Here is a 27,664-nt window from a genome sequence, read left to right on the forward strand (position 1 = left end):
GCGCCACGACGCAGTCGATTCACGCATGCTGCTCCTTGTGTGTGTTCTTCAGGAAAGCTACGCAATGCCCAGCTTTTGCGTATGCTTGCGTATACCCCGTGCAAATCGCGTGCACTGCGGAAAGTACCGGGTGTCACTTTTCATGTGTACGTACACGTTCGCTTCATTGCTAATCACTAATGCATAGTATTTGCATGCGACGCTCTCGGATGTGCGCTCTGTTGCTTCTTACTCATTGTGTCAACTCAGAACACACGTGAACTTTTGTTTTTGGCGTCTGACGCGCCGTACATAACATGCGCCGAAGGCATCGTACGTTTTTAGAGGCTGTGTCGTTGAACTAAAGGGCAATAAACTTATGTTGTTGTTATCGGACTACGTGATGTATGTATTGTGCGGGGTGCGCTCGCTGCGTGCTTGTTGTTGTGTGCGTACTGGAATTACAAACTTTACGTGCACGATCGCGTATACAGTGAAGTTACGTCAACTATAGGTTGGCGTTGCGCCGAATAGCTACTACGCTTACTGCATATACACGAACAAAGAATCGCTAATCCGGCAACAGATCGGGAAATCGGGCTCCGGGAAAGGGAAGGCCTAACGCCTAGCAGAACGCGTAAGTCACTGCTAGGTGAGTTCGAATAAGATGATGCAGGGGCTGAACGTTTTTGATCACGGCACGTACCGGTATTCTGTACTGTTGCACAAAAACGCTCCACGAAGAATTTCAGCACGCAATGCTAGGGCCTGCCACGCACGAACAGCCTGGTAAACGTCTGCTTGCAACATTTTACTGCGTGCGAACCGCACAATCGTGCGAACCGCACAATACGCGCTAAGTTTACGCCGGGACTACAAATCTGCGCAGAAGCTAACCACCGCGGAGAGCACGCCGCGGGGCGTCCGCGGTTTTGTTTGCCCTATACCGGTTTCTTTGCCCCATAAATCCGACGTCACTTCCGCCACACTTTTCGCAATGCATTGAAATACGATAGGGCCTCTCCTTAGTATTCCTTCCTCCATGTTCCGATGTGACGGGTAGTTCCGGTTTGACGTAGCAGAAGGGTCGCACTTCGTGCCCGCCGGGTGCGATCAGTTTCGATTTCGACCTTGAAATTCGACTATAAAAATTCGGCAGATCCCACGTACCGTGGGAGTCGATGTTATGCGAAGCATGCGGCGGGAACGCGACCGTGGCGTAATTTTTTTTACTGAGCGAAACGTTACGAAATGATCCTAAAGATTTGTATAAATTTTATACGCACACATATATGTTACAGAGCTGCATATGTGTTATAAAGCAGTTGTTTACAGTTGGGTAACGCTGCCAACGGCAACGTGGGTATTACCAACACCAGAAGCGGTAAGCTGATATGTAGTGCTTATACTTGTCCGTTATCGTGGAGAAAGCACGCACGTTTCACGAACCCGTGTTCATGTGCGGAACAGGTTCTTTACAGTTCTTGAACAAGGTCAACATCACCGTGATCAGTGAGCACCAGCAGCTGGTCATGACTTGTTATCGGATCCGGTCTCGATCGCGGTGGCGAGGGGCCCATGTGTAGTAAAATATGAGTTGTAGTACAGCTGTTAGAAATGGTGGACGCCTCGGTCATTTCGTCGACAAATTGTCTATCTATAGAGCCGGCGATATGTGGGAATCTGAAGTCGCTCATTGCGTTGGTGAGGTTTAGGCGGCTGAAGCTGGTAAGCCTGGATAGGGCTACGTAAACCAACCTCAGTGGATGGCGCTTGTCGTATTCGTAGACTACCTGGGCGTATGTGACATACGCAGCCTACTCAACAAAGCGGCTGTCAATCAATCTGTCATCATCCTCGGTCAGCATGAGGCTATCGCCCAGTCTCGTAAGAAATGAAGAGGACATTGCGTCGTTCTGGCGGACAAAGTGCAATTTACGCTGCGATGATGTGAATATCATACGTAACTTTCTTTAATGTATTCCTCCGGGGTCGAGCAATGCTTCAATATAGCTTGTTGAATCATAGGAATACAAATGTAATGCTTATTATACTGCTATAAAAGTGTAGCCAACACTGGAATCACGGACGTTAATCTGATATGACGCCTGTATTGTAGGACTACATATGTAATGTTTATTGTTTTCTTGTAAAACTAGATACCCAGCACCACAACCACAATTGACGTTGCACCGACATTACGCCTGCATAGCCTGTTTTTCCAAACCAGCTTGTAGACGTGGAATGGCTTTGTGGTAGAATACCTGATTGCCACACAGAATGCTCGGGCTCGATTCCTGCTGGGATCCTGATTTTTATTCTTTCCATTCCTCGGGTCAACGCTGCCGATGCCGGTTTTTCTTAACGTTCTCGCATTTAAATTACCAATGTCTGTTCTCGCCGTTCCTGGGTAGATATAAACTGTCAATCACCTGTGGCGCATACCCGTACACCGCGGCCGGTGGTAAACGGGTATGTGCCACATGTGTCTGGAGGAAAGGGTTTGACGACGTACGCGACAGGATTTCCACGTTATTCATGTCATGACCACACAGTCATATTCGTCAAGTACTCTTACCCTCCCATGCTAATTTTGGTCAACACCTAGTTAAGGAGGCGATCACGAGAGCACGCAGACGTAGGCGGCTAGATAGATAGATAGATACGTCGATAGAAACGTTCAAAGTGCCAGAGGTTCGCTAAGAAATGCTTCGCATTTAATATCTCGAACTGCGTGCAACATTTGTGATTTCTAAATAATAAGTATCCCATAAATTGTCACGCACTGCAACTTTGTAATATAAACACCTGCCTTAAAGTCAATAGTTAAAAAGTTAACTAACGAGTTTTTGTTAATGAGTTGCAACAATATGATTTTAACTGCGGCAAAGTATTTTTGCCTCAACGTGGGATTCGTTTGCGAAAACGGCAGGAGCCTTACTATCATAGGATGTTTATAAATAAAATCTGTATTGCCTAAAAAAACACCATGTATATCTATGAGTATGTGCATGTTCCTAGGTACATAGCATGCTCACTACAGCATAGCACACAGTGTTTTTGCATTATGAGGGAGAGAGTCAAGTCAAACTTTTCGTAAAATCCTACCTGTAATCGAATAGCTTGTCGAATACTATTGCACTTTTTTGTAGTCTGGCAAGCAACAGCGAACAAATGCATCTCCTAGAAGACAATATCACGTCGCAGTTATAAACATTGCTATAAAAAGAAAGAAGATTCGAGGCAGGTGTCGTGGTTGGGAAAAAATAGCAGCCAGAACAATACTATGCTCAAGATGTCTATTTCCACGAAGTTGATAGAAGGTTGGTCTAAAGAGTGCCGAATAGTGCTACTGCTGGAAATAAAAAGAAAGCGCTAATAGATCGCTCTTTCATAGGAACGAGTATAGAGTGAAACGTGTCTTCACAAGAACACTTATGCGGTGATTGTACTTAAAGAAAGCAACCAGCTCAAATCAGCTCACCCCCCCCCCTAGTTACGCCCCTGTCCTTTGCTCTGCTGTCAGCTGTCAACACGCAGTGCTTCGCTTCATCGCTGACGACAATGTTAGCTATGGCATGCCATTGCATGCTGACGAGACACGTGTCTCTCTTACGGTCCGGTCATGCCTTAGCAAGCGCCGAGTGAGAGGGGGCGCTTGTTAAGAAAGGCGCGTCTGTGCCGCTCTTCCCACGTGTGGGAGTTGCTCGCTGGATTTCACGAAGAGCGGTCGCATCGTCCGCGGCACCCTGGATATCTCCTCGCGCCTCTCGCTGATCGACGCCCCGTGACGGCTGCCTCGACTGCCATGCCGTGCGCCTCTCATCGACGGGGCCTTCGCCACCTCGTCACCGACGCGTATCGTGCCCTGGCTGAATCGTGGTCCCGTCCGTGAACTCTTGCGACCGGCTCCCCATCTCTCCTGTCTTCTTTTTTCTTCGTCGCGCCTGTCGACATCCTATCACTTCCTTTCCTATTTCTTTCTTTTCTTTTATCCCCCCTTACCCCCAACCCTACAAGGCGCTGAGCCGTGCTCCCGCAAGGGCTGCAGAAAATAGTGCCTGTTTCCTTTCCTTCAACCACACATTCATTCCCACATGTGTTCGTAACGCTGTAGTTACAGCTTTTTAAATGCGAAGCATTTCTTAGCGAACTTCTGCGACTTTGAGCTAGGGCTGTGCGAATAGTGAATTCCGGAACCGAATCGAATACGAATCGAATAGTGATGACACCGAATCGAATACGAATACTAATCGGATACTCTTCGAATAGTTTTCGAATAGTAAGACAACCATTCTCAAAACGGTCCTAGAACTACACAAATTTTTTTTTGTAAGAAATATTCACAAACTTTCACCAAAGTATTTTGTAACTGCAGGCTGAAATATAGCAGTGACTGCAGATGCTTTGTCGCCTGCTTTTAAATAAAACTGAGACATAAAATCTAAACAATTTTGAACCGAACACCACGCATACGGCTAAGGCTGTAATGAAACGCATAAACCTGTCATCGCAACATAGTCCTCGCCACTGATGGTATGTAGACATCGGTTTTGAAAGCTGCATCTGTAAGAACAATTTACGCGAACACAACCCTTGCTTCTGTTGTTATTCCTGAAGCTGAATGGTGGTACACCTTTAGTTATTGCAAGATAAGACAGGAACTGATTAATGCGATGCAGCTGCAGCGTAGTAAAAACTGAGTCAGTGTGGAGCTTTCATAAAAAACAGACATAAAAATGCCTTCATCCGGTAATCAATATAGCGTCGGTAGTCTCGTAAAAGCTGGGGCTGCACGCATACTGGTAATTTAGTGATAAAAAAAGAAAAATGGCCTTTAACTGTTCCAAAGTTTCATTGTTTTGGGGTTCTCTCGTCGGCGCTGATTGTTCGAAAACTATTCGAAAAATGTTCGGTATTTCGAGTATGTGCTATTCGATTCGAGCACCGAATCGAATAGAATGCTATTCGATTCGTTATTCGAAATTTTCGAATATTCGCACACCCCTACTTTGAGCGTATCTATCTATCTATCTATCTATCTATCTATCTATCTATCTATCTATCTATCTATCTATCTATCTATCTATCTATCTATCTATCTATCTATCTATCTATCTATCTATCTATCTATCTATCTATCTATCTATCTATCTATCTATCTATCTATCTATCTATCTATCTAGCCGTCTACGACTTTGTGCTCTCCTGGTCACTTGGTTAATTGAATGTACACCAAAATTGGTATGGCGTAACATGACTATATGACGAACATAAATGAAAGTCATAACATGAAAATCATGATACGCATGTCATGTACAGCATGATTTACATGCCACGCTCATGGTGCGCTGGCGGCGGTTTCGCTAGCTTTATATACACCAAAATTGGTATCTTGCGACGTGACTGTGTAACGAACATAAATAACACGAATTAACATGAAAATCATGATACGCATGTCATGTACAGCATGACTTCCATGCCACGCAAATGGTGCGCTGGCGGCCGTTCGCTAGCTTTATATACACCAAAATTGGTATCTTGCGACGTGACTGTGTGACGAACATAAAAACACAAGTTAACATGATAGTCATGACACGCATGTCATGTACAGCATGACTTACGTGCCACGCTCATGGTGCGCTGGCGGCCGTTTCGCTAGCTTGGTCTGTCCTGAAGTTGGTATTGCGCGACGTTACTGTGTGACGAACATAAATAATAGGAGTTAACACGAAGACCATGACACGCATTTTCCTCAATGGCATACAAGACGATGTGTGCAGCTCTTTGCTGGCTGCTTCGCATTACATCGATTCCCACAATGCGTGGGATCTGCCGGCTTTTAGGTGTATGTTTGCGCACCGACAAGTTCTTTTTCTGATTCCGCGGTACGAAGCTTCATGGCAAAAACACTTTGTGAATATTATTTGCGGTCTGTTCAAATCAATACCAATGAGCTTTTGTGCAGATATTATTTGCGGTCTGTTCACATCAATACCAATGAGCTTTTGTGCAGACACCATGGTTTCTTCGGTTTCGCGAAAGTGTAAAAGCATTCGCTCTCTAATCTCCGATGAGTGTGTGCACTCTTCCATATCTCATTTTCTAGTAATGTTATAAAAGACTTAATGGCTCCGCTAACCAGATTTCTTCTAACTCTTACGTCGCACAATGCAAATAACGGCTTTTTACAAAGAGAATAATCTATATGAATCATGATAACCAACAAATAACCAAACAGTAAATTACCATCGACGTGCACAGATAACGAAACATGAAATCTTCAGGTTAATAATTTTAATCCATTAGTTTTTTTCAGGCACATCATGTTTAAACATGGCTATTGATAGCAGACAATAAAAATGAGATAACAAAAAAGTAAAGCACATGGAGTTAAAAAAACCAAATAGAATCCATGCTTATTTGTTTTTTTATAGTACATCTCACTAAAGGAAACATTTTTTGCAGTACGGAGCTTAAGCATATATAGCGTTGAAGAATTTAATGAAACTTTATTGGCAAAAAGAAACAGCTTTTACCGGCTGTGTTCGATTGATATGGGCGAAAAATGTTTACTTCCAGTCGTAGGAACAGCCGCAATAGCACAACATCCTCAACGTATGACACTGCTTCGGAAGGCATTCCATAGACATATGGCGCGTCGTACTTCAACCTAGCTTACGAAGAAAAAAAGTAATAAAGAACGTAAGCAAGACAGTATAAACTTTTAAACGTTTATCTGGATAGCGCCAAAATTCTCGAAAATTCGCATCTGTACACTTTCCGTGGTGTTTTGCATCCCGATGCTATTACTCGTGCGTGACACTCACTGGTGCATGACAAAGTAGAGAAAGCAGCATCGTGGTCTGACATCCTTGTCACCTTGCTTTTTTTTTTTGTTTCTACAAGGCAACGTCTATGTGTTAAAGTTTACATACCTGCAGATAATAATTTTTTTATGCCAAGATCTGTGCAGTCGAATGAATTCCCAAACCACTGATTTATACCTTCTGCCTAAGAAGAAACACAGTAAACCCAACTCTCTCAAAAGAAAGCATTCTTATTTAACTTCATTTATTATTTAGAGAAATATCGCTTAATCATTTTCCAAATAACTTGCGTTAGACTCGATACACCCAAACATTACGTTTTGTCACTGCTCGAAACAACTCTAGAACTCTTCGAGATAAATGCGGTTCGGTGGCTCCCGCAAAGCCGTTTTTACCTCATGCAGACTAGCGCATTTCCTGTTTTCATTGTTCTATCTTGCTTGAAAAATACAGTAACGTTGATAGCTCGTTCAGTCACTGTTAGCTCAGTGAAGTGTCATTTAAACACTTAAGGCATTCCACGATTTAGTGTTGGATTGTGGGGTCTCGAACTACACCCAGCTATAGCTAGAGATACCGCAATAGAATTATGAAGAGCGCAATGAGCGCTCTCAGAGATAGTGTCTTCCGAGTCATCCCTTCTACTGCATAAACGCTATAAATTTATGCAAACTTTAGGTCTCTTATCCAGAATCCTTAGCGATGTCACTGGTTTTGGCCGAAGCAGTCAAGTAATATAATATTCTTCGGCAAAAAGTTTACATCGCCGTGTAACGACATCAAAATATGGGCCCTTAGAAATATCACACCTGTGAAAGGTGCACTGACATAGACGTTCGAGCTTGAGATGTCGCCTTCACTTGGTAATATGCGTGCTAAATTTATGGTAGATGACGCCTGAAATGCGTGAGGCGTTTTTCGGTCGCTTTTTGTGTTATTTTATTTAAATATCTTAACATGGGATGGTAGGCAGTGTAAGAGCGTGCGGGCTTGCAGTGTACCCACCATTCTTCGCCTGGTGAGAACGCGCCTCAATACTGAGGAGCTCCATAGAAAATGGACAACGACGAAAGCGAAGCGGAATGCATAAACAGCGTATCACATGCGGCAGCAGCACCCTCTGCACAAGTGCTTAGCATGTAAGGGCGTCATATAGGAGAACATAAACCACGTGGACATGTATACTCACTCGTAGTCTACTCATCGTCATCGTTTCCGTTTTTCTTCTTTTCTCCTGTGTAAGACAATACATATTTATGTAAGTCTCACTGAACCACAGTGGTGTCACTTGTGGACGTGATACAAAGACGTAACTTGTGGGGGTGCTATCACCCCCTCTGAAGTCGTCTGCGCCTCATGGCGCACGCGCGTCTCGCGGATAGGCCGCAGTTGGGCAAAGCGGCTGCCGGGGAGATGTGGAGCGCGGTGACGCCGGCAGCGCCGCCGCGGAGAGGTTAGGCCGGCGCATAGAAAACAGCAACTAGTCTCTTTGGGGTTTGGGCGGCGTGCGTGGATGGACGTCTCCCTCGGTGGGTCCGTGGGGGATGATACCGCGGGTCGTTTCCCGCGGGCCCCTCATGGTGAGTCGGACGTCGGCGACGTCGCATTCGCGGTGCATTGTATGTCTTATGTTGTCTTGAGTGTGTGTTATGTTTTGCTGGTATTATATAAGCATTGTATAAGGTTACTTAGCGTGTTACTAGTTGTGTATTAGATTCGGCAGGCGAGCTTTCCGTATGTAAAAGATGAGGTTAATAAATATGAACACATGTTGGTTTGCCCAACGGCGTCTGCTGTCTCCGTGTGTTTCGAGAGCGGTGATATCTTAAGACCCCACAAACTCAAGACAGGACACCCAACCTAACGCTTGTACTTTATAAAGACTCCACGTGCCGCTGCAAATGTGCGAAACGTTGCTTCAGTTGTCTAAGGTGACATGAACAAAATCTTTGTAGCCACCAGGTTGAAAGGAATGAAACTGTATATAATAGACGCATTGTTCTCTAGATGCGTGCTACCAACTGCCTAAGGGTGCCCATTCTAGACGTCATAGTTCCTTAACAGCATCTACACGCGTTTGATTAGATGTTAATTAGTTGGTAAAGACGAAATCTATTAGAGCCGGCGGGGAGAAGTGCGATGGACTGAATGATCTATCTAAACAGTTTTCTTCACCAAAACCACATTTTTGTAAGGTTCAATACCGTGAAATCTGGAAATTCACAGTTACGCAAGTGCGATTCTGTTCCACCATGGGAATAAATAAGGGACAATGCGGCAGTCATATATCCAGCACGGACATACATATCTTTCTCTCAAATAACTGACAGAACATTTCCAAAGACAGAAGTTCGGGGGAAGATGGACGCTTGAAGTTATGACGAGTCGTTCAACAGAGAATGTTGTAGCCAATGTTTCGACAAGTGGACTTGTCTTTGTCCTTCTGTCGAAATATTGGCTCCAGTGACATTCGATTGTTCAGAGATTTTTCTTCAATGGAAAGCGGAGCTGAAAACCTACACTTGTAATTTTAATAAGCGTTACCTTTCGAGCAGTTTTCATGGTAAAAGATGTTTTTTAACCATACTCGGAAATGTACATTTCTGCATGAGAAATACGATGCACGCAGATAATCTTCTCCGCAGATTACTTGCTACTTCCATACTGTCACTATGTTTTCGAGCATCTATGAAACAAGAAACAAAACCAGTTTATCCGTGTTGCTTGATGAACATTTTTGTTACATCAGATCAAGAATAGACAAGGGATACACAGAACCAAATGTACACGGCCATCGTGGTCGCGCCAGAACTGTAAATGTAATTATAGATATCGCCAGAAATCGTCAAAGCACCAATGGAAGAAAAAACGTCGTCTGTGACATCCAGGTAGCTTCGGCTTAAAAGCCTTGAACTGAACTACAGTAAAACCTCGGTGATACGATCACAGCTCATACGAATTTTGGGGTGATACGAATTTTTCTTTCGTCCCGGCCAAATCGTCAGAATCACGTTGTAAGAAAAATACTTCTCTTGCGGTCAGAATGACCCTTCAGAGACGCGTCACGACCTCCCAGATTGTGTGCGCCAATCTTTGAGGCTCTAATGTGCCTCTGTGTGCGTTCGCGTTTACATTACAGGGGGCATTGGCGCCCTGCTTTTTTTTTTTCTAACGCATCGACGTGGGCTCCTGTCGTTGTACTGTGTGAACACGTGCCTGCCTCGTGCACCAGAAATGCTATGAAAGGAGGACCAGGACCGAAAGAAGGCGAGGACGGTCTTGGCGAAGGAGTCAGGCCTCACAACGTCAACATGCGCGACTGTTGAGGTCGCACTTGTGCAGGCACGGCCGTAAATCTCCCAAAAACACCCCGAACACATCCGCGATCACAAAAGCATAACATAGGACCATGGTTCTGAAATTTTGTGGCCTTGATTCATCCCGTCAAAGCACTTATTTCGTCACTCTCGCCGCAGTACTCCTGTGTCATGTGAAAAAAGCATGCTAGAATTCGGACGGGGCTACTGCTGTCGCGGGTCACAACGCACCTGGTTCATTAAAGACGCTCTTACGGGCCGTATATTTACGAGTGCTGGTATGATTGCCGACACCTGAAAACTTATAACTGACAATCATTCAGGGTTCTTCCTGACGCTCAGGGGCGTAGCCAGAAATTTTTTTCGGGGGGGGGGGGGTTCAACCATACTTTATGCATGTTCGTGCGTGCGTTTGTAGTGTATATATGAGCAAGCAAAATTGAAAAATTTCGGGGGGGTTTGAACCCCCCCCAACCCCCCCCCCCTTGGCTACGCCCCTGCTGACGTTGCTGCGGCCCTGAACAACAATAAATGAAAATGTACGCCAGTTTTTCTTTTTTTTCGCATTATAATTTTTCATGCGTTCTGGTGATACGAATTTTGGATGATACCAATATTTTTGGTGGTCCCGTGATATTCGTATCACCGAGGTTTCACTGTATATGACTATTATTGGCTACTGCGGCTGAAATATTCTGGAAGGTATGGTGCTGTGGCAGACTTTTCTTCTCCATGCGCGCCACCACTTCGGAACTGGTAATGGTGTCTGCTTAAGAGTAGGATTAAGTAGTTCCGACAATGGCGCAGACGTATTAATAACCCACTCTGTGTTTTATGAACCATGCTTCCGAGTCCAACAATGCCATATTCAACAGTGTTCTTGTAGATAAGTAATTTTTAGGGCAAAGAGGTAGATAGGGCCGCGCATTGAGCTAATGTCTCGTGAGTCCACATATCTGCAATTTCAAACGAGAAGAAAGGCCAGTATGTGGCTAGCGATGCGAGTTAAATGACCGCCCATACAAAGCGAGTGGAGCTGGGAGGCTCGTGGGGTACACCATTTTCTCTCTCATTTTCAATAAAAATGGGAAGATCAAAATAGAAGACGGCGAAAGCGGCGCACCACACACGCACCATCCTCAACGAAATTAGTGTTCGATTACAGGACTGAGATTGAGGAAACCATAGCGTCGGGCTCAGTTCTTCATAAGCTCAATGAATAATTTTATTATTTTTTTTGTCAGTCTTGCATCGTAGAGTTATGGCGCTTCTCTGTCTTCTCTTCTGCTTCCCCCTTTTTCAAGAAATGTATTTCGCGCCTCAGTCTTCTGTACCTAAGCAATACTTGCACCAACTAGCCCAGAAGCATGTCCTTTTGGAGTTCGCAGCTGTAAACTTCAGTCCGCGTTATGTACACGTCATTCATTCACTCAATTTTATTTACTAGAAAAGCAATCTGGAGGGACCTTGGCAAAATGCTGACGCAGCGGCTTGATGCTGACACAGGGACCCTTACACAGCAATAGCATACACACGACACATTTCACAGAGTTGTACGTATATCATTTATATGGAAACGTGTATACATACCAATCACCATATATCATACATATACATAAAACGTAGCATTGACATTTCACACTTAAATCAAATTCGCTTCCCTCACTGGCCATCGCAATTTTTTGTGTTATTCATATTATATTTGATAGTAGGTATATGTGATTGGTACAGCTATGGAAAAATAGAAGTGTAGAGTATATTCTAGGGGCTAGAGGCATCCTAGTACACGGCGGGCATAAATTAAGACAGCACGCAATTACAATGAGCTTGAATGTTCACATTATTCTAGCCATGTCGAATCTCGTAGATTACGTTTGAATTACAAGATAAAGTGCCTTGCACAGGTACAAAAGAAGACATACGTGATTGCTTGGCCTTGGAGGAGTCTTTCTCCTGTTCTGATTCTTCTTTGTTTTTATCATAAAGCGTGAATGAAGAAGTCATAAACAGACTAGTCACAGCGATAGTTTCGTTCGCTGCATTAAGGAAGCTACGATACTCTGCACCAAAGAGACCGCTACGCGCCCGCCATAGCGACTACCGCATGCATTATAGTAAAATCACGCATTTGACGCATTTTGCGGAAAAACAGAGCTGACATCGAACGCCAATTGGTCCCTTTGTTTTGTAATCTAGAGAGCGAGGGTACATCTGGTCACTCTTAACTAGGCTTTGACCAATTCCACACCATTTTCTTCACGAGGCTAAGCACTGGGTCAGAACATCATTGACGGCCAACCTCGCAGCTTTGCTATCATAACAAATGTAGCTCTTTTCAATATTGTTTCGTGGGATGCGAAGCCCTCTTAATACCGGGAAAAGAGAAAACCCGTAAACGCGCAATGCTTCATAATCTTTAGCCCCTAGAACCTGCCACACGAACAATTTTCTTTGAAATATTGGCCTTTTGCTGAGATCGAAGAAAAGGTGCTCCGAGCTGAAGTGCTCCGCTCCTTGTGATATATTTGTCTACAGATTGCAATGCATGTGCGTTTCTGGGATATTCGCACATTCAATTACACACTCAAAACAATACTTTGTCTAATGACGCATTCCATATTCGAAAACAAATCCACCGGTTCCCTAAGATGCGTACTAACTATGGCAAACAAAAGTTAAATTATCAGGTAACTGCGGCTATTAGTGAAATGTCAACAAATCTTGATTTTGATGTTTCATTGAAAATATTTTAAAGGAAACAAAGAAATATTTACTCGACTCTGGTTTGTGCTATTTATAACACCATTTTCAGTGCTGCATGCTTAATAACTGCATTATGTTACAATTGAAGGTGCAGTTGATTTTGCATTTACTATGTCATATCTTCAGTTACATGGGCTGACTTCTGGCCTTGTTGGTACGACATATCTGAAGTGTTTAGCGCAGAATTATGAAGACGCACCCCGTCACTATGGCTGACTAACAAACAACTGGTGTTCCTCGACAGTGCTGTACCGCATGCGTGATTTTTTCTCAAGTGTATAAATATGTGTGATCCGGATTCAAATAAATCATTTGTTGAAAGTTAGCGCCTGTGTACGTGTTCTCCCTTCTTGTCCCGTCTTCATAATTCTGCGCTAAACACTTCAGACTTCAGTTACATGTTTGTGTTTTCCGATGTCAGACTGTACAAGGGAGCGAAAGCCTTCGTCGGCACTCCAGCCTTTAGCCCCGGCTTCCTCCTTTGTGTGAGAGGAACTAAACCTCACGTCACTTCACTGCATAATATTTGGCGGTCACATGGTGATAACCCAGTTAAAACGGTCTGCATTAGCAACTATAGTCGCTAATGCAGATTCAATAATCTGCATGGCCCTTAATTAAAGCCACCTAAACCGAGAGAATCATGTAGAAAGAAACGACTTGCTTTAAATAAATAAACCATAATTTTAGGCTACGGTAGTTGTAGGAGAAATATTTAAAAAGTTGGAATATGGAATATGCTCAAGCAGCAAAAATTCCTGTGAACCCTTGTTTGAAACGTAATTTTGGAATGTTTTTTATTGTGCCACCACGTCGTATGTGTTACGCTAGTTTACATATTTACAGCATCCTTGGGTAACCTGTCACAGAAACTGCGTTTAGGAATTAGGAACTCTTTCACCTATTGAAAATACACAATATTTAAAATTCTTCGACACTACAGTGATTTGAAACTTGTCTTATGATTCTCACGAATGACCCTACAATCTTCTTAAGAGCATCATTTCTGTTCTTCTCCATGCTATCTCGTCTCCAGCCGCTACAGTAATGCTCATTGCGGGGAAATTATTATGCACTTACGCTGTAAATTTCCGCATGTATGGTACGCAACGCTTCAATCGTACAAAAACAGATTGTGAACGCTTGTCACTTCATATATTAGCTGTTGCTAGCTAACATCTTTTTCATGAAGGAGCATTAGAGTACGAGGCAGGAAAACGTGCCGCAGACGCATGGCAAAGGGCATCCGCTGCATCTCAAGGTTGTTCTCTCACAGGCTCCGTTTGCAGGGGAGTAAAACCCTGACAGCGTGAAAAGACAAAGCGTACTGGAAATTAACGCTTAACTATGCTGCCAAGCCATTCAGAATCGCCATACCAAAAACACTTGCGATATATTGTTCTTGCCCTGAGCTTGAACGTACGTGCGAGTGCCTACAAGCGCTCTTAGCTGCATCGCGCGAATACAAATGAAACCGCATATGTTCTGATCTCAATAAGCGGGTTTTTATGATTCGCGTAATGATGTCATATAAAGAATATAGACTGATAACCACGTAAAAACAGCCTGTGTGATAAGTTATTTTCGTCCTTTCAAAATACCAACACTTGTTTTGATCTGCAAGGGCAGTAGTTTTGCGCATATAAGTCGTAGGAAATACAATTAAAATTTTAACCTAAAAAAGTTGCTCATAAACCAGAAATTCTGACAGCACCTGTTAGAAGACTAATGCCTTAGCGTGTTTTTTTCTCGCCATATTGTATTCGGGCTGTACTAGCTTACACACTTGCAGCGTCCCTGTAGAGCCTGTCCGCACAAAGGAAGCTTAGGGCTTAATTACTTGCCCAGGTCATAATTACTACAAAAAACATCCCCTATACTTCCCTTGGCTTTCTTGTCTGGTAGGAATTAATATTGTGTCTAGCAGTGAGAGCGAGCCCTCAGTGTTCCCCCATATATATATATATATATATATATATATATATATATATATATATATATATATATATATATATATATATATATATATATATATATATATATATATATATATATATATATATACACAGTGAAACCTCGGTGATACGAATCTCACAGGACCACCAAAAATATTCGCATCATCCGAAATTCGTATCACCAGAATAGGAAGAACCCTGAACGATTGTCAGTTAAGTTTTTAGATGTCGGCAATCATACCAGCACCCGAAATATACGGCACGTACGCGCCTATTTAATTAATGAACCAGGTGAGTTGTGACCCGTGACAGCAGTAGCACCTTCCAAATTTTAGTATGCTTTTTTGCATGACACCGGAGTACTGCACCGAAAGTAACAAAAGAAGCGCTTTGACGTTATGGATCAAGGCCACAAAATTACAAAATGATGGTCCTGTGTAATCATTTTGTTATGGCAGAGGTGTTAGGGATGTTTTTTGGGAGATTTACGGCTGTGCCCGCACAAGTGCGACCTCAAAAGTCGCGCATGTTGACGTTGACGGCCTGACTTCTTCGCCAAGACCGTCCTCGCCTTCTTTAGGTCCTCGTCCACCTTTCATAGGATGTCTGATGCGCGAGGCAGGCACGTGTAAACACAGTACAACGACAGCAGCCCGCGTCGACGCGTCAGAAAAAAAAAAGTATGGCGCTAATGTCCTCTATAAGCAAAGCGCGAAGGCACACGGAGGCACATAAGAGCCTCACAGATTTGCGCACACAATCTCGGAGGCCGTGACGCGTCTCTGAAGGTTTATTCTGACCGTAAGAAAGGTGTTTTTCTTACACCGTGATTCTGACGATTTGGCGGTGCGGCGCGCATGCCTGCGCTTGCGTTCCCGCGCTCGCATGTGCTTGGCGCGTCTTCCGCGACAGCGCGGACCTGGGCTCTTCGTGCCTGGCGGTAGCGTACGTTCGTATCAAACGTCGCTGGATAAAATTGGTTCGCAACAACCGTACTCCATTACACTGCAGGCCAATGGGCCTTGGCCGGAACCAACGAAAAATTCGTATCACCCCGAAATTCGTATGAGCTGTGATCGTATCACCGAGGTTTCACTGTATATATATAAGCGCAGTATTATTTATTAGTTCACTTCTGGTTGTACGCGAGCCGGGAGACGGGAGAGAAACAATTTTGGAAAATAACGCACATTATGCCGAAGTCAATGCTAAGCGTCCACTCAAGGAAGTCTATCTGAAACCAGCACTTTCAGAAATATGCCTGCTCGTTTACTTTCTGTCAAAATGTATCGTCAGTATCCGCATAGGTAGCCGCGGACTGCGAACTGTATAATGACAGCCCATATTCAAAGCAGTGTTTCCGCCTCTGCGCCTTGGGTATGCACGATGATATGGCTATATGACGTGAAAGATAATTATGTACATGAATAAAGTTATCATCACTGCAGACAGATATCACGGTGTGAACAAATTGTTTCTGTTTGTCTAGATACATTCTGTGTATGTGTCTGTCTATATACATGACAGATATATACAGGGTGTTTTAAGAACCGAAAATCATCAAAAATAAGGGACATGGAATATTTGCTAGCCGTCTCCCTAATAACTTTTTGTCTGGTAGGAGACATCTTAAGATGACTAGAATCATAAATTACGGCAGTACGTAAAAGAATGTATTATGCACTTTTTCATTAGCTTGGACCGGCAGTCGGGTAAAGTGGGAGAACTGCTGTCGTTCCTGCGAACAGGCCGTTGCCGCTTTAGATATTGAAAAATCAGACTCTGGTAATTATTGCAGAGCAATGAAATTCAACCAAGTTCACCGGGGAAACCGAACCGACGCTCTGATGAGCACAACTAGCAGACAACCGGAATGACTTGACTGTTCACGACGGCGCTTGCAGTGGTGTTATTTCTGCATTTGCTATCCTACGTGTGCCAATGTGCTCTAATCGCAGACGAAACACGTACAAGCACGAATCGAAGTCAATCAATGACTGGTACAACGGTGTTCGCTCATTCGGCACGTCTCGGAAAAGTGTGCCAGTACTGCTTTTCCGACTTTCGGTTTCGGCAATGCCGGCGAAATTGATCAGGTTTCATTATTAACTAATACTTGCCAGTGGCTGCATTTACGAAATCTTAAAGCGACAACAGGCTCTTCGCAGGATGAAGTTGAATTCATGGCGCAAATGCTCGGAATTGGACGAAGAACACAGGACGCGGCCAAGTGCACCCTGTTCGAGCATTTGCGCCATCAATTCGACTTCAGTCATGTACCAACTAGCCCGACAGCAAACGCTACTGAGCTGTCTCTTCGCAGGAATGGCTGCGATTTTCCCATTGGACCTGACCGCCTGTCTCCGCACATTGCAAAGTTAATTTACTTAATTTCTTTAATATACGTCGTAATTTATGCCTCTACTTATCTTGAGATGCCTGCCGCCAGAGAAAAAGTAATTAGGAAGGCAGCGTGAAAATATCTTTCTTTTTTATTTTTGAGGATTTTAGGACACATTTCTTGAAACACATTGTACGGACATCTGTCTATACAGTCAGATGTAGATAGATGGATGTATACTATATGTATACGCAGATATGTATAAATCTTATAGGTATTGACGGATAATTATGATGACATGAAATATATTTCTTTCGTTTCATCATATCTGTATGTCTTGTCGTTCTACGCTACACCTTGGCTGCTTTTTACATTTACACTCTTCTTTTTAAGGCGAACGCCTTAGCTGCCTCATCAAACGCGAAAGTTGACCGTCGGCGTCAGTGTACCACGGCGTCGGCCACAGCACGAGTCATGCAAAAAATCATCACGTCATTACGTCATCAAGACGCCACAGATAACAAAATTTTGTGACGTCATCATGTTGTCACATATTTTGGTTTGACATCACGTGGCGTAGCGTCACATGATGCCGTGATCACATGATGTCGTAGCTGGGTCAAAGTTAAGAAGTTGAAATACCTCCAGCCACAAATTCTTGGAGGAAACCCGACGTTTCGAGACCGGCTTGGTCTCTTCTTCAGGGGTGACTGTGCTGATCAGGGAGGCTTCGTCGCAGCTTGCGACGAAGCCTCCCTGATCAGCACAGTCACCCCTGAAGAAGAGACCAAGCCGGTCTCGAAACGTCGGGTTTCCTCCAAGAATTTGTGGCTGGAGGTATTTCAACTTCTTAATTCTTCCACCCAGCCAGACAGACTTCTGTCGAAATTTTTACATTTGGGTCAAAGTTGGGCCGATCACGGAGGCAGTGCAAATCCAAGTGAGGTGCCTCCGATCCTGGAAGCAGTGCAAAATTACGCTAGGTGCACAAGACTTTCGGGGGGTGGCAGGGCGGCGTCAGTGCCTCGACTGAGAAGAAAAACAGGATGACTTTTGCCTTCGAGTCGTCTTAGGTGAATGCACTAGGGGCCCTGTGCGTTTTGCGCTTTGCAATGCGTATCTGTTTCGCATGTCGTTGTGAGCGTGTGCCACTGGCTAAAACACAAGTACTATCGCTTGGCGCAGGCCACGCCAGAATGTGTGGGAACGTTCACGAGCGCTTTCGAATGTCTGATAAGATTGGGTGCACGACGTCGATAGTTTAGCCATTCTCGAACTCATGCCAATACCAGCGATATAGCCGGAATGTATGATGCCATGTGAATAAATTCCCACGCGTTTCACACATGGATCCGGTTGTCGACGTCCGATGACCGTACTCGCCAGTATCATTGTATTGTGACAATTCCTTTTTGCTGGGCCTAAGTTCACCCTATAAATAATTCAGGCTATGCCGGTTCTCCTTGGGCATTTTCAACCTACACAACAACGTGCAAAATATGTGTTCAGGCTTCAAAACAGAGCATAAAAAATTATTTCCGCCTATATCACGTTCTGTATTGCAGCCTCAACATATTTTGTGTCACGCTGCTGTGACGGTGAAGAGCGCAAAGATCATACCGGTAAACTTGTGAACTTGTGTCTAGGAAAAGAGAACGTTGACAGCAATGAAAGATACGCAACCGTCATGAAACAGTAAATGGCGCTTCACTGACTGTCACGCTTCTGCCGCTCTCTTCGCGATTTCAATCTCTCACCACCGGCAGTGAGATGAAAGAGTTGATTTCATTAAGTTTATTTCGCCCCATTACTACGTCCAGCGTCGCCATCGAATATCGGAAATGAACTTCTCAGTGAGCTATTTTTTGTTTGTTTGTTTGTTGTCGTAGAATCTTTCTTTTTAATTGCAGCAAGCGACAGTAATACTCACCGCTCTTCTTTTTCTTGGAATCTTTATCATTTTCTCCTTCTTCTTTCTTCTCTTTTTCAGATCCTGAAAATCCAAGTGCATAAATTGAACGACTCTTAAGCATTCTACTTAACACTCGATGACGCTGCCTAATGCTACTTTAACAGCATTTTCAACTACAATTCTCTCACTATCTCGGTTTTACAATTATGCTGCTAGACCAGAGAAATTGCTCCCAAAATGATTGCTGTGGCAGGAGGTCAGCATGTGCGTTCCTTAATTTGCAACCTAAGCTGGAATTGTACAGTATTCTTTTTTCAGTTCCGCCTATTGCATGTCGCTGAAATTGTTGTTTCGTAAATCTGTGTTTGGTAATTCTTTTCATTTTTCATGCCATCCGATCAAGACGGGTATGTGGGTATAACCAGGAATTGTTTAATTCCTGGTTATAATAGTTTGAGAGTAAAATTAAAAGGTTACCTGTTTTTCTTCAAATATGAAAATGCAATGAAGCGAGTAAGTTCTTAGTTATATACATCTTGAGATAGAGCAGTCATATCTGTTGATTTCGTGCACAGTATTAATAAATTTCAGCGTACTCGTTTATAGCAACGGTGACGTGAAATGAAAGGAAGGCAGAACACACTGTACTGCATCTGTTAAAGTACTTCCAAAAAACATTTTCCTATTTTTTAACACGAAAGTGTTTTATGCCGGGGTCCACCAAGTACTTCCGTTAACGGATATGACGTTCATAAAATGGACGCCAACGGGTAAGAAAGAAAAAAACCGGGAAAAAGATCCGCCGCTGGGAATCGAACCCACGACGCTGCGGCCGCGACGGTAAGCACCCGACACTAAGGCCCGTATTCTGAAACGCTCCTTACCTCAGACCATTTCCTTACCTTACGTGAGGAGCCCTTCATGCCTCCTTATCTTAAGGAGCTCCTTGAGGGAGCCAGCGTATTCTGAAAGCTTCCTTCAACCTTCCTTTCCTAAGGGCCGCCTCAGTAAGGTAAGGCGCGTGTTTCACAAGTCTGGGATCGAGAGTACGTGTGAAATACGGACTAAACGTCCGTTTTCAAGCAAGAATAAGGAATATTTTGTAGTCATAACGAAACGTGTACACTGCTTTACGTGTGCACTACTGACTAAACGTCCGTTTTCAAGCAAGAATAAGGAATATTTTGTAGTCATAACGAAACGTGTACACTGCTTTACGTCTGAACTACTGACTAAACGTCCGTTTTCAAGCAAGAATAAGGAATATTTTGTAGTCATAACGAAACGTGTACACTGCTTTACGTGTGAACTACTGACTAAACGTCCGTTTTCAAGCAAGAATAAAGAATATTTTGTAGTCATAACGAAACGTGTACACTGCTTTACGTGTGCACTACTGACTAAACGTCCGTTTTCAAGCAAGAATAAGGAATATTTTGTAGTCATAACGAAACGTGTACACTGCTTTACGTGTGAACTACTGACTAAACGTCCGTTTTCAAGCAAGAATAAGGAATATTTTGTAGTCATAACGAAACGTGTACACTGCTTTACGTGTGAACTACTGACTAAACGTCCGTTTTCAAGCAAGAATAAGGAATATTTTGTAGTCATAACGAAACGTGTACACTGCTTTACGTGTGCACTACTGACTCAACGTCCGTTTTCAAGCAAGAATAAGGAATATTTTGTAGTCATAACGAAACGTGTACACTGCTTTACGTGTGAACTACTGACTAAACGTCCGTTTTCAAGCAAGAATAAGGAATATTTTGTAGTCATAACGAAACGTGTACACTGCTTTACGTGTGAACTACTGACTAAACGTCCGTTTTCAAGCAAGAATAAGGAATATTTTGTAGTCATAACGAAACGTGTACACTGCTTTACGTGTGCACTACTGACTCAACGTCCGTTTTCAAGCAAGAATAAGGAATATTTTGTAGTCATAACGAAACGTGTACACTGCTTTACGTGTGCACTACTGACTAAACGTCCGTTTTCAAGCAAGAATAAGGAATATTTTGTAGTCATAACGAAACGTGTACACTGCTTTACGTGTGAACTACTGACTAAACGTCCGTTTTCAAGCAAGAATAAGGAATATTTTGTAGTCATAACGAAACGTGTACACTGCTTTACGTGTGCACTACTGACTAAACGTCCGTTTTCAAGCAAGAATAAGGAATATTTTGTAGTCATAACGAAACGTGTACACTGCTTTACGTGTGAACTACTGACTAAACGTCCGTTTTCAAGCAAGAATAAGGAATATTTTGTAGTCATAACGAAACGTGTACACTGCTTTACGTGTGAACTACTGACTAAACGTCCGTTTTCAAGCAAGAATAAGGAATATTTTGTAGTCATAACGAAACGTGTACACTGCTTTACGTGTGAACTACTGACTAAACGTCCGTTTTCAAGCAAGAATAAGGAATATTTTGTAGTCATAACGAAAAGTGTACACTGCTTTACGTGTGAACTACTGACTAAACGTCCGTTTTCAAGCAAGAATAAGGAATATTTTGTAGTCATAACGAAACGTGTACACTGCTTTACGTGTGAACTACTGACTAAACGTCCGTTTTCAAGCAAGAATAAGGAATAGTTTGTAGTCATAACGAAACGTGTACACTGCTTTACGTGTGAACTACTGACTAAACGTCCGTTTTCAAGCAAGAATAAGGAATATTTTGTAGTCATAACGAAACGTGTACACTGCTTTACGTATGAACTACTGACTAAACGTCCGTTTTCAAGCAAGAATAAGGAATATTTTGTAGTCATAACGAAACGTGTACACTGCTTTACGTGTGAACTACTGACTAAACGTCCGTTTTCAAGCAAGAATAAGGGATATTTTGTAGTCATAACGAAACGTGTACACTGCTTTACGTGTGAACTACTGACTAAACGTCCGTTTTCAAGCAAGAATACGGAATATTTTGTAGTCATAACGAAACGTGTACACTGCTTTACGTGTGAACTGCTGACTAAACGTCCGTTTTCAAGCAAGAATAAAGGAATATTTTTTGTGCATAAGGATGAATAATAACGTGAACACTGCTTTTTCGTGATATGGGTGCACAGCCTTTCCCGTTTACTTAAATTTCGCCTGTTGCAGCAGACAAAAACAGTATGATCGAGCAACCTTGGAGCTCATTACGTTCATTGATGCATTTCAACGGCCTGTTATGTGGGAGCGAGTAATAAAGAAGAGTTGAAGATGTGGGTGAGATTGATTTTCATAACTTAAACTTGTGAAATCTCCTCACTTTGGTGCAAATTTGACTCGAATGTACTTATGTCCAAGTAAATTATTATGTTTACATTCAAAACAAGGGCGCGTCTATCGGGTCGTGCATCGATCGCGCCTTCGTGGATCTACCTTTCTTTTTTTTTTTGCTAAACGAGAAAATCTTACAGCAGCGGTTCCCAGGAACCCAAGTCCTGAAAGTATACAGATATATGTGCACGATTTATTAGTAGTCCTATTACAGTGTGATCCCTCGGAGTTGCATTCTGAGTTGTCACAAATGGTCGGAATATTTGAAGAATGTATATCGCCCGTCATAAGACGTGATATGCCATTCTAGGATTCTGTCGGGTTCCTTGACCTTAAGCTCGATGTCACCCGTGATCATGTTTACTGGACATATGAACCAGGCACGTACAAGCTAAGATTGTCAAAAGGGTTATTGTTCGGGCTTACTTCTAAAATCGCGTTAAAATAGTCGTGCTGCCACAGAGTAGGCGCCAGCTTTCAGGCACAGGTCACTGGCCTGTGTCACGACGGATTACTAATCTCAATGGCTGAGATGATTTGCAGAAAAGGAAAGTTTCCTGGGCATACATTGTAGCGCGTGCGGCTTCGCCCCTGTGTTTGCTACAATGTCATTTTCTCTTACCCGGAAGACCGCACCTGCCTCATTGTGGAACCAGCCGGCATGGCATGTGAAGAATGCCATTGTTAGCCTAATCCAAACAAGAACTGTCATTCCTGGAAGACGGCAGCACGAACGGTGGGCGATGTGGGGGGGGGGGGGGGGCTACCGTTTCGCATTCCTTGAGTCTGTTCTTTTTTCTCTGTTCCTGTAAAATGCCTTGTTCTCTTCGAGCTGCTCAATCTTAACGAAAAATGTTGACAGCCGTTCGGCCGCACGCTGAAAAACATGCCTGGCAAGCAATTTTCCAACAACGACGAGGATACAATTAGAGCGAGCTTGTGCAGAAGAGCAAGGCATCGATCGAAAATAAGAAATCGGACACACTGTCACTGACAAAGTACTGCAGAGAAGCGCCCTTTCAGTACAAGTAACAAGGTAAGGAGGCCTTAAGGTAGCCCTAGAGCTACCTTAACTTGAGGGAGCACCAAGGAGGGCCTCAGTGAGGGAACCTTAGTAAGGAGCGTTCCAGAATACGTGATAAGGCGTCCTCAAGCAGTTAAGGCTCCCTCACTGAGGTAAGGAGCGTTTCAGAATACGGGCCTAAACCAACTAAGATAGCTTGACAGATGCTGGACACCTCACAAACGCGCCTTATATCTTTCACACATTCTCTCTCGCAAGGGGCTCTCTGTTGGCGGTGGAGATAGGCGGAGCGGAACGGAGTGGGGGTGGTGCCGCCGTCTGTGAGAGGTGAAAAGAAGTAATGCGTCACGATCGACATTTACTAGCGCTTACTCCGAGATTGCGTGCGATATCGGAGGTCATGGTTAAAGCGTCTCGATACCAGCGAGGGAGACTGGCCGGGCTGGCGTCGCCGAGGCACCCTAGACGCAGTTACGTTCTTTGCCTTTCGCTTCGTGTGAGCATGCGCCGGCTCATCGGAGTAGTACAGCTTCCACATGCACCAACGGAATTTCTCCGCTGCCGACTACCTCGATTGCGAGAGCACTGACTAATAAAACTGCTAAAACTGCTGCAATACGTGTTGCAGAAAGCACATGATTTCGACGGGCGAATGTCGTGCCTTGGTAGAGCGAGACAAAGGCCAGCGGGACGCACGCGTTTGCGGCTGAAGCTAAAAACGTCTATGAACTAGGCGTCAACATGGATGCATCCACACTAATCGGTGCTATAGCGGCCAAACATGAATAGACATTGTACAAGCTCTGATATATCATTATAGAATAAGCACTACTTCTGTGTAGATACGTTTCACTTTCGTGTTATACCGATTCCCATGACGGAGGGATCAGCCATGTTTTTTTTTTTTAATTAGAAGCAAAGTTTTGAGAATAGCGGTCTTAACGCTCCGCTGACATTGTTTTCTACAGAGCCATCAGATTCAGTAATTCCTATGCGTATTGCTGAGATGCTAACTGGGCACACTCACACAACACCCATTTTCACAGCCATTCATTTTCGCGTTATTGCGAGAGTATGTCATCCGGATAAACCTGTTCTGTTATACCTTCTTCAATAAACGTGCTAGCCGTTATGCCAACTTTTCAGACTATCATTAAATTTGAAAAACGCACCTACACCGTAGCTTAGTGTGCGCTTTTAGAGCCGTATTTTAGAACGAGGTTTGGCTACTCCGGCTCATCTTCGAAAAAAAAAATCTAACGTGGTACTTTACGCACTCGCCTAAAACGACTCAGGCGCAAGCCCTGATCATCATTATTGTTATCGGAGCGTGAGCGTTCATTTTGTACTTCACGCCGTGTTTTCGAGGCCAGCATCCTTGTCGATGTTGTGGCTGATGAATATGATGATGAAATGTTGCCCGTCACTTTGTAATTGATGCGGAGCTTTTCACCACCCGCTAGTTACGCAATTCGCATAGCGCGACGGCTGGCGCGATTTTACGCTTCTGCCACGCAATCTGCTAATGTGAATCCATGCCCTACATGGCGACCGTACAGGGTCGTTTTCCAAACGTTTTCAAATGCTCTCGTGGCTCGGTGGCAGAATACTTGACTGTCACGCGAAATACCCGGGTTTGACTCCAGCTCGAGACGTGAGCTTTGCTAAGTTCAGTTGAGTTATTGTACCGCACGCCGCGTTTTTTTAAGGCCGGCGTCTGATGGGGCACTCAAGTCTTCGACCTTAAAAGTTTCGGTTATTTTCTATGTGAGTACGATGTGTCCTGGCACAAAAATAGCCGTGTATTATTTGTTTAGTTATTGTTGTCTGTGGGTCGTTGGCAAACAAATTTAGAGACAATTCAACATAAGCCGAAGCAGAGGCTAAAGCTTCACTCAAGCAAGTAGTCCAACTCAAGCCAGCTGTTGCAGAAATTTTGCCAACTTTGACGGATTGTTGTGCTGCAATCTGCGCGTAGGTATGCCTCGACTACAAGATGTTTAACGACAGTCCGATATCGATATGCAAAAAGGAGGCTTATAAATGTGCTTATTACAGCTAAGTAGTGGCGGAGGATGGCATGGTTACATGTCACGAAGGCTAGACGTGAATGAAGTTATCGCCATAGGGTATGTCTATGATGACATGAAGGGCATGTCTTTTATGTCATCATGGCTGCATGTCTGGTCTTTCTACGCCACGCATGTCATTCTACGCCGCTCCTTGTCTATGGTTCGTGCGCATAGTAGTCTTGTTTTTCTCTACGCAACTGTCATGAAACAGCTGCTAATTGGCGCATCACTGTCTCTTTCTGCTGTCCATTTCATCGCGGTTTATATCTCGCACCATGTGCAGTGATGTCCAGGATTTTATCTCAATGAACTTTTCCGCCCTGCCCCTTTGTCCCTCCTCGCCGTCAAAAAACGCAAATTGACGCCTTAGTGAGTTTAGATTCTTTTTTTTATGGTGATACATTGTTTCTTTTTAATAGAAGCAGGCCACAGTAATACTCACCCTCGTCTTTTTTCTTGTCTTTCGCACTACTTTTGCCGACTTCTTCCTTCTCCTTTTCAGAATCTAAAAAGCCAAGTGCGTAAGCTTTACAACTCTTAAACAATCTGCATTCCTCTCGACGACAGCGTTCAATGCTGCATTATCAGCCCTTCTAGTTACAATTCTTTTCGCGATAACGTTTAGCCGGCTGGACCAGCGCAATCACTAGCAACGGGAATACCTTGGCAGGAGCTAGACATGTGGTTTCCGGGCTTTGGAGCAAGAGGTTGTGTAAATTACAGAGTAGTTATGCTGTTCTTCTACCAGCTGCATTGTATACAAGGTCTCGTCCCATAGACAAAATGCCAGGTTATATATTTCTGAGCAGCGGCCGCTTTTGCGAAAGGAACGCGCTGCTCACACACAAATAAGTTGCAACTGTGACAGTTAGCTCGCGCTCATCCTGTGTGTACTTCTGCGTGCGTTTCCTGCGTCCTCCTTTGTGTTTGAGCAGCGCGCTTTCACTGTGGAGCTGTGACAGTTGTTAGTTCACGCTCATCCTGTATATGTTCTTTCTGTGCGTTCTTTCTGCTCGAGCAGCGCGTTGCGAGTTTCTAGCTGTTTGCCGTTCTTCGCATGACAATACAATTTGTTGCCCTAACTTTCATTCCTTCGCATTTGTGCTGAGACAATGCGCAACAAACGCCTAAATACCTCTGTGATGACCCGTTTCACTTTCGTGTTATACCAATTCCTATGACAGAGGGATCAACCATGTTTTTACAGCGAAAGCTCTTATGAGATCCGAACATGGGCCGTTTTTGAGCCGTAGTTGTCCGCCGCCGCCGCCGCCACCGGTGTCCGTAACCACTATCGCGCAAAATAAGAAAAAACACTAAATAAAGAAAAATATCCGGGATGGAACGAGCTTCGAACTTGAGCCCTCTGCGTGGGAGCCCAGTATTCTACCTCAGAGCCATGCCGGTGCTTTAAACTGCTTTGCAAAGAGACTCTATACAGGCTTCATGTCGGGAAGGAACCACTTTAACATATGTAATGTAGCGTGGTAGAAGAGTAAAATAACAACCAGGCGTCACACAACGCTAATTCTATAACCACGCGTCACAGAATGCGAAATGCCAACAAGTGGGTTGTTGAATGCTTCCAACCCATTACAAAGGGCTCTGCCATAATTCTTCATCGTCATCAGCCCCAGCATTGTTCAAATTCTCCGCTTCATTGCTCATATTATATTCTATTATTCTATTCTTAATATATTTGTTTCATTTTTACTTATTTCGCCTTAAATGGGAAAAATTTAGGCTTTAATTAAAGAATTATATTTAAAAAAAAACGCCAGGCCTGCGCTGATACCGCAGCACAGTCACAGCGAAAGCTGGAAGAGCGGCGTTTCTAGTGCCCGTTGTAAGCTCTCTTGGGGCTACAATACAAGTACACTAGAACGGTACCCACTACGCCATAAATCACAATTTTCGTGTAGATGGGAAGCACCTACTAAGCCATTATTCGTCATCCGGCGGAGAAGCGAGGCACCAGCTACAGGTCTGTAAGGCATTATGTGCACTTTGTTGACGCGACGACTGACGACGATGAAGAATTATGGCTCAGCCCTGTGTAATGCGTTGGAAGGTTTAAACGGCCCACCAGTTATGTAATTTGCATTCGGTGACGCCCGGTCGCTATTTCCCTCGCCCGTCATGCTGTATAACATACGTTGACGTGGGAGAGAGACGGGGGGGG

The 27,664-nt window shown here is 43.8% G+C and overlaps 1 protein-coding gene across 15 annotated transcripts in view; it reads right to left on the reverse strand.

Annotated features, from left to right (window-relative positions):
• Positions 1–6,466: 6,466 nt before the first annotated feature.
• LOC119374518 (histone-lysine N-methyltransferase, H3 lysine-79 specific) overlaps positions 6,467–27,664 on the reverse strand; it is a 79,670-nt gene continuing 58,472 nt past the window's right edge. For 12 of the 15 annotated variants that reach the window (XM_049410866.1, XM_049410864.1, XM_049410865.1 and 9 more), the window contains 4 exons: positions 25,925–25,987; positions 19,116–19,178; positions 7,998–8,043; positions 6,467–6,656 (listed from right to left, as the gene is read on the reverse strand). In XM_049410866.1, coding sequence (XP_049266823.1) covers positions 8,006–8,043; positions 19,116–19,178; positions 25,925–25,987 — 164 coding nt within the window. In that variant the 3' untranslated portion in view covers positions 6,467–6,656; positions 7,998–8,005. Of the gene's footprint in view, positions 6,657–7,986; positions 8,044–19,115; positions 19,179–25,924; positions 25,988–27,664 lie in introns of all 15 variants that reach the window. The other 3 variants (XM_049410867.1, XM_049410872.1, XM_049410863.1) reach the window with 2 other exon arrangements.

Source organism: Rhipicephalus sanguineus, chromosome 11 (genome assembly GCF_013339695.2).
Source record: "Rhipicephalus sanguineus isolate Rsan-2018 chromosome 11, BIME_Rsan_1.4, whole genome shotgun sequence".
Taxonomy (NCBI): Eukaryota; Metazoa; Arthropoda; class Arachnida; order Ixodida; family Ixodidae; genus Rhipicephalus; species Rhipicephalus sanguineus.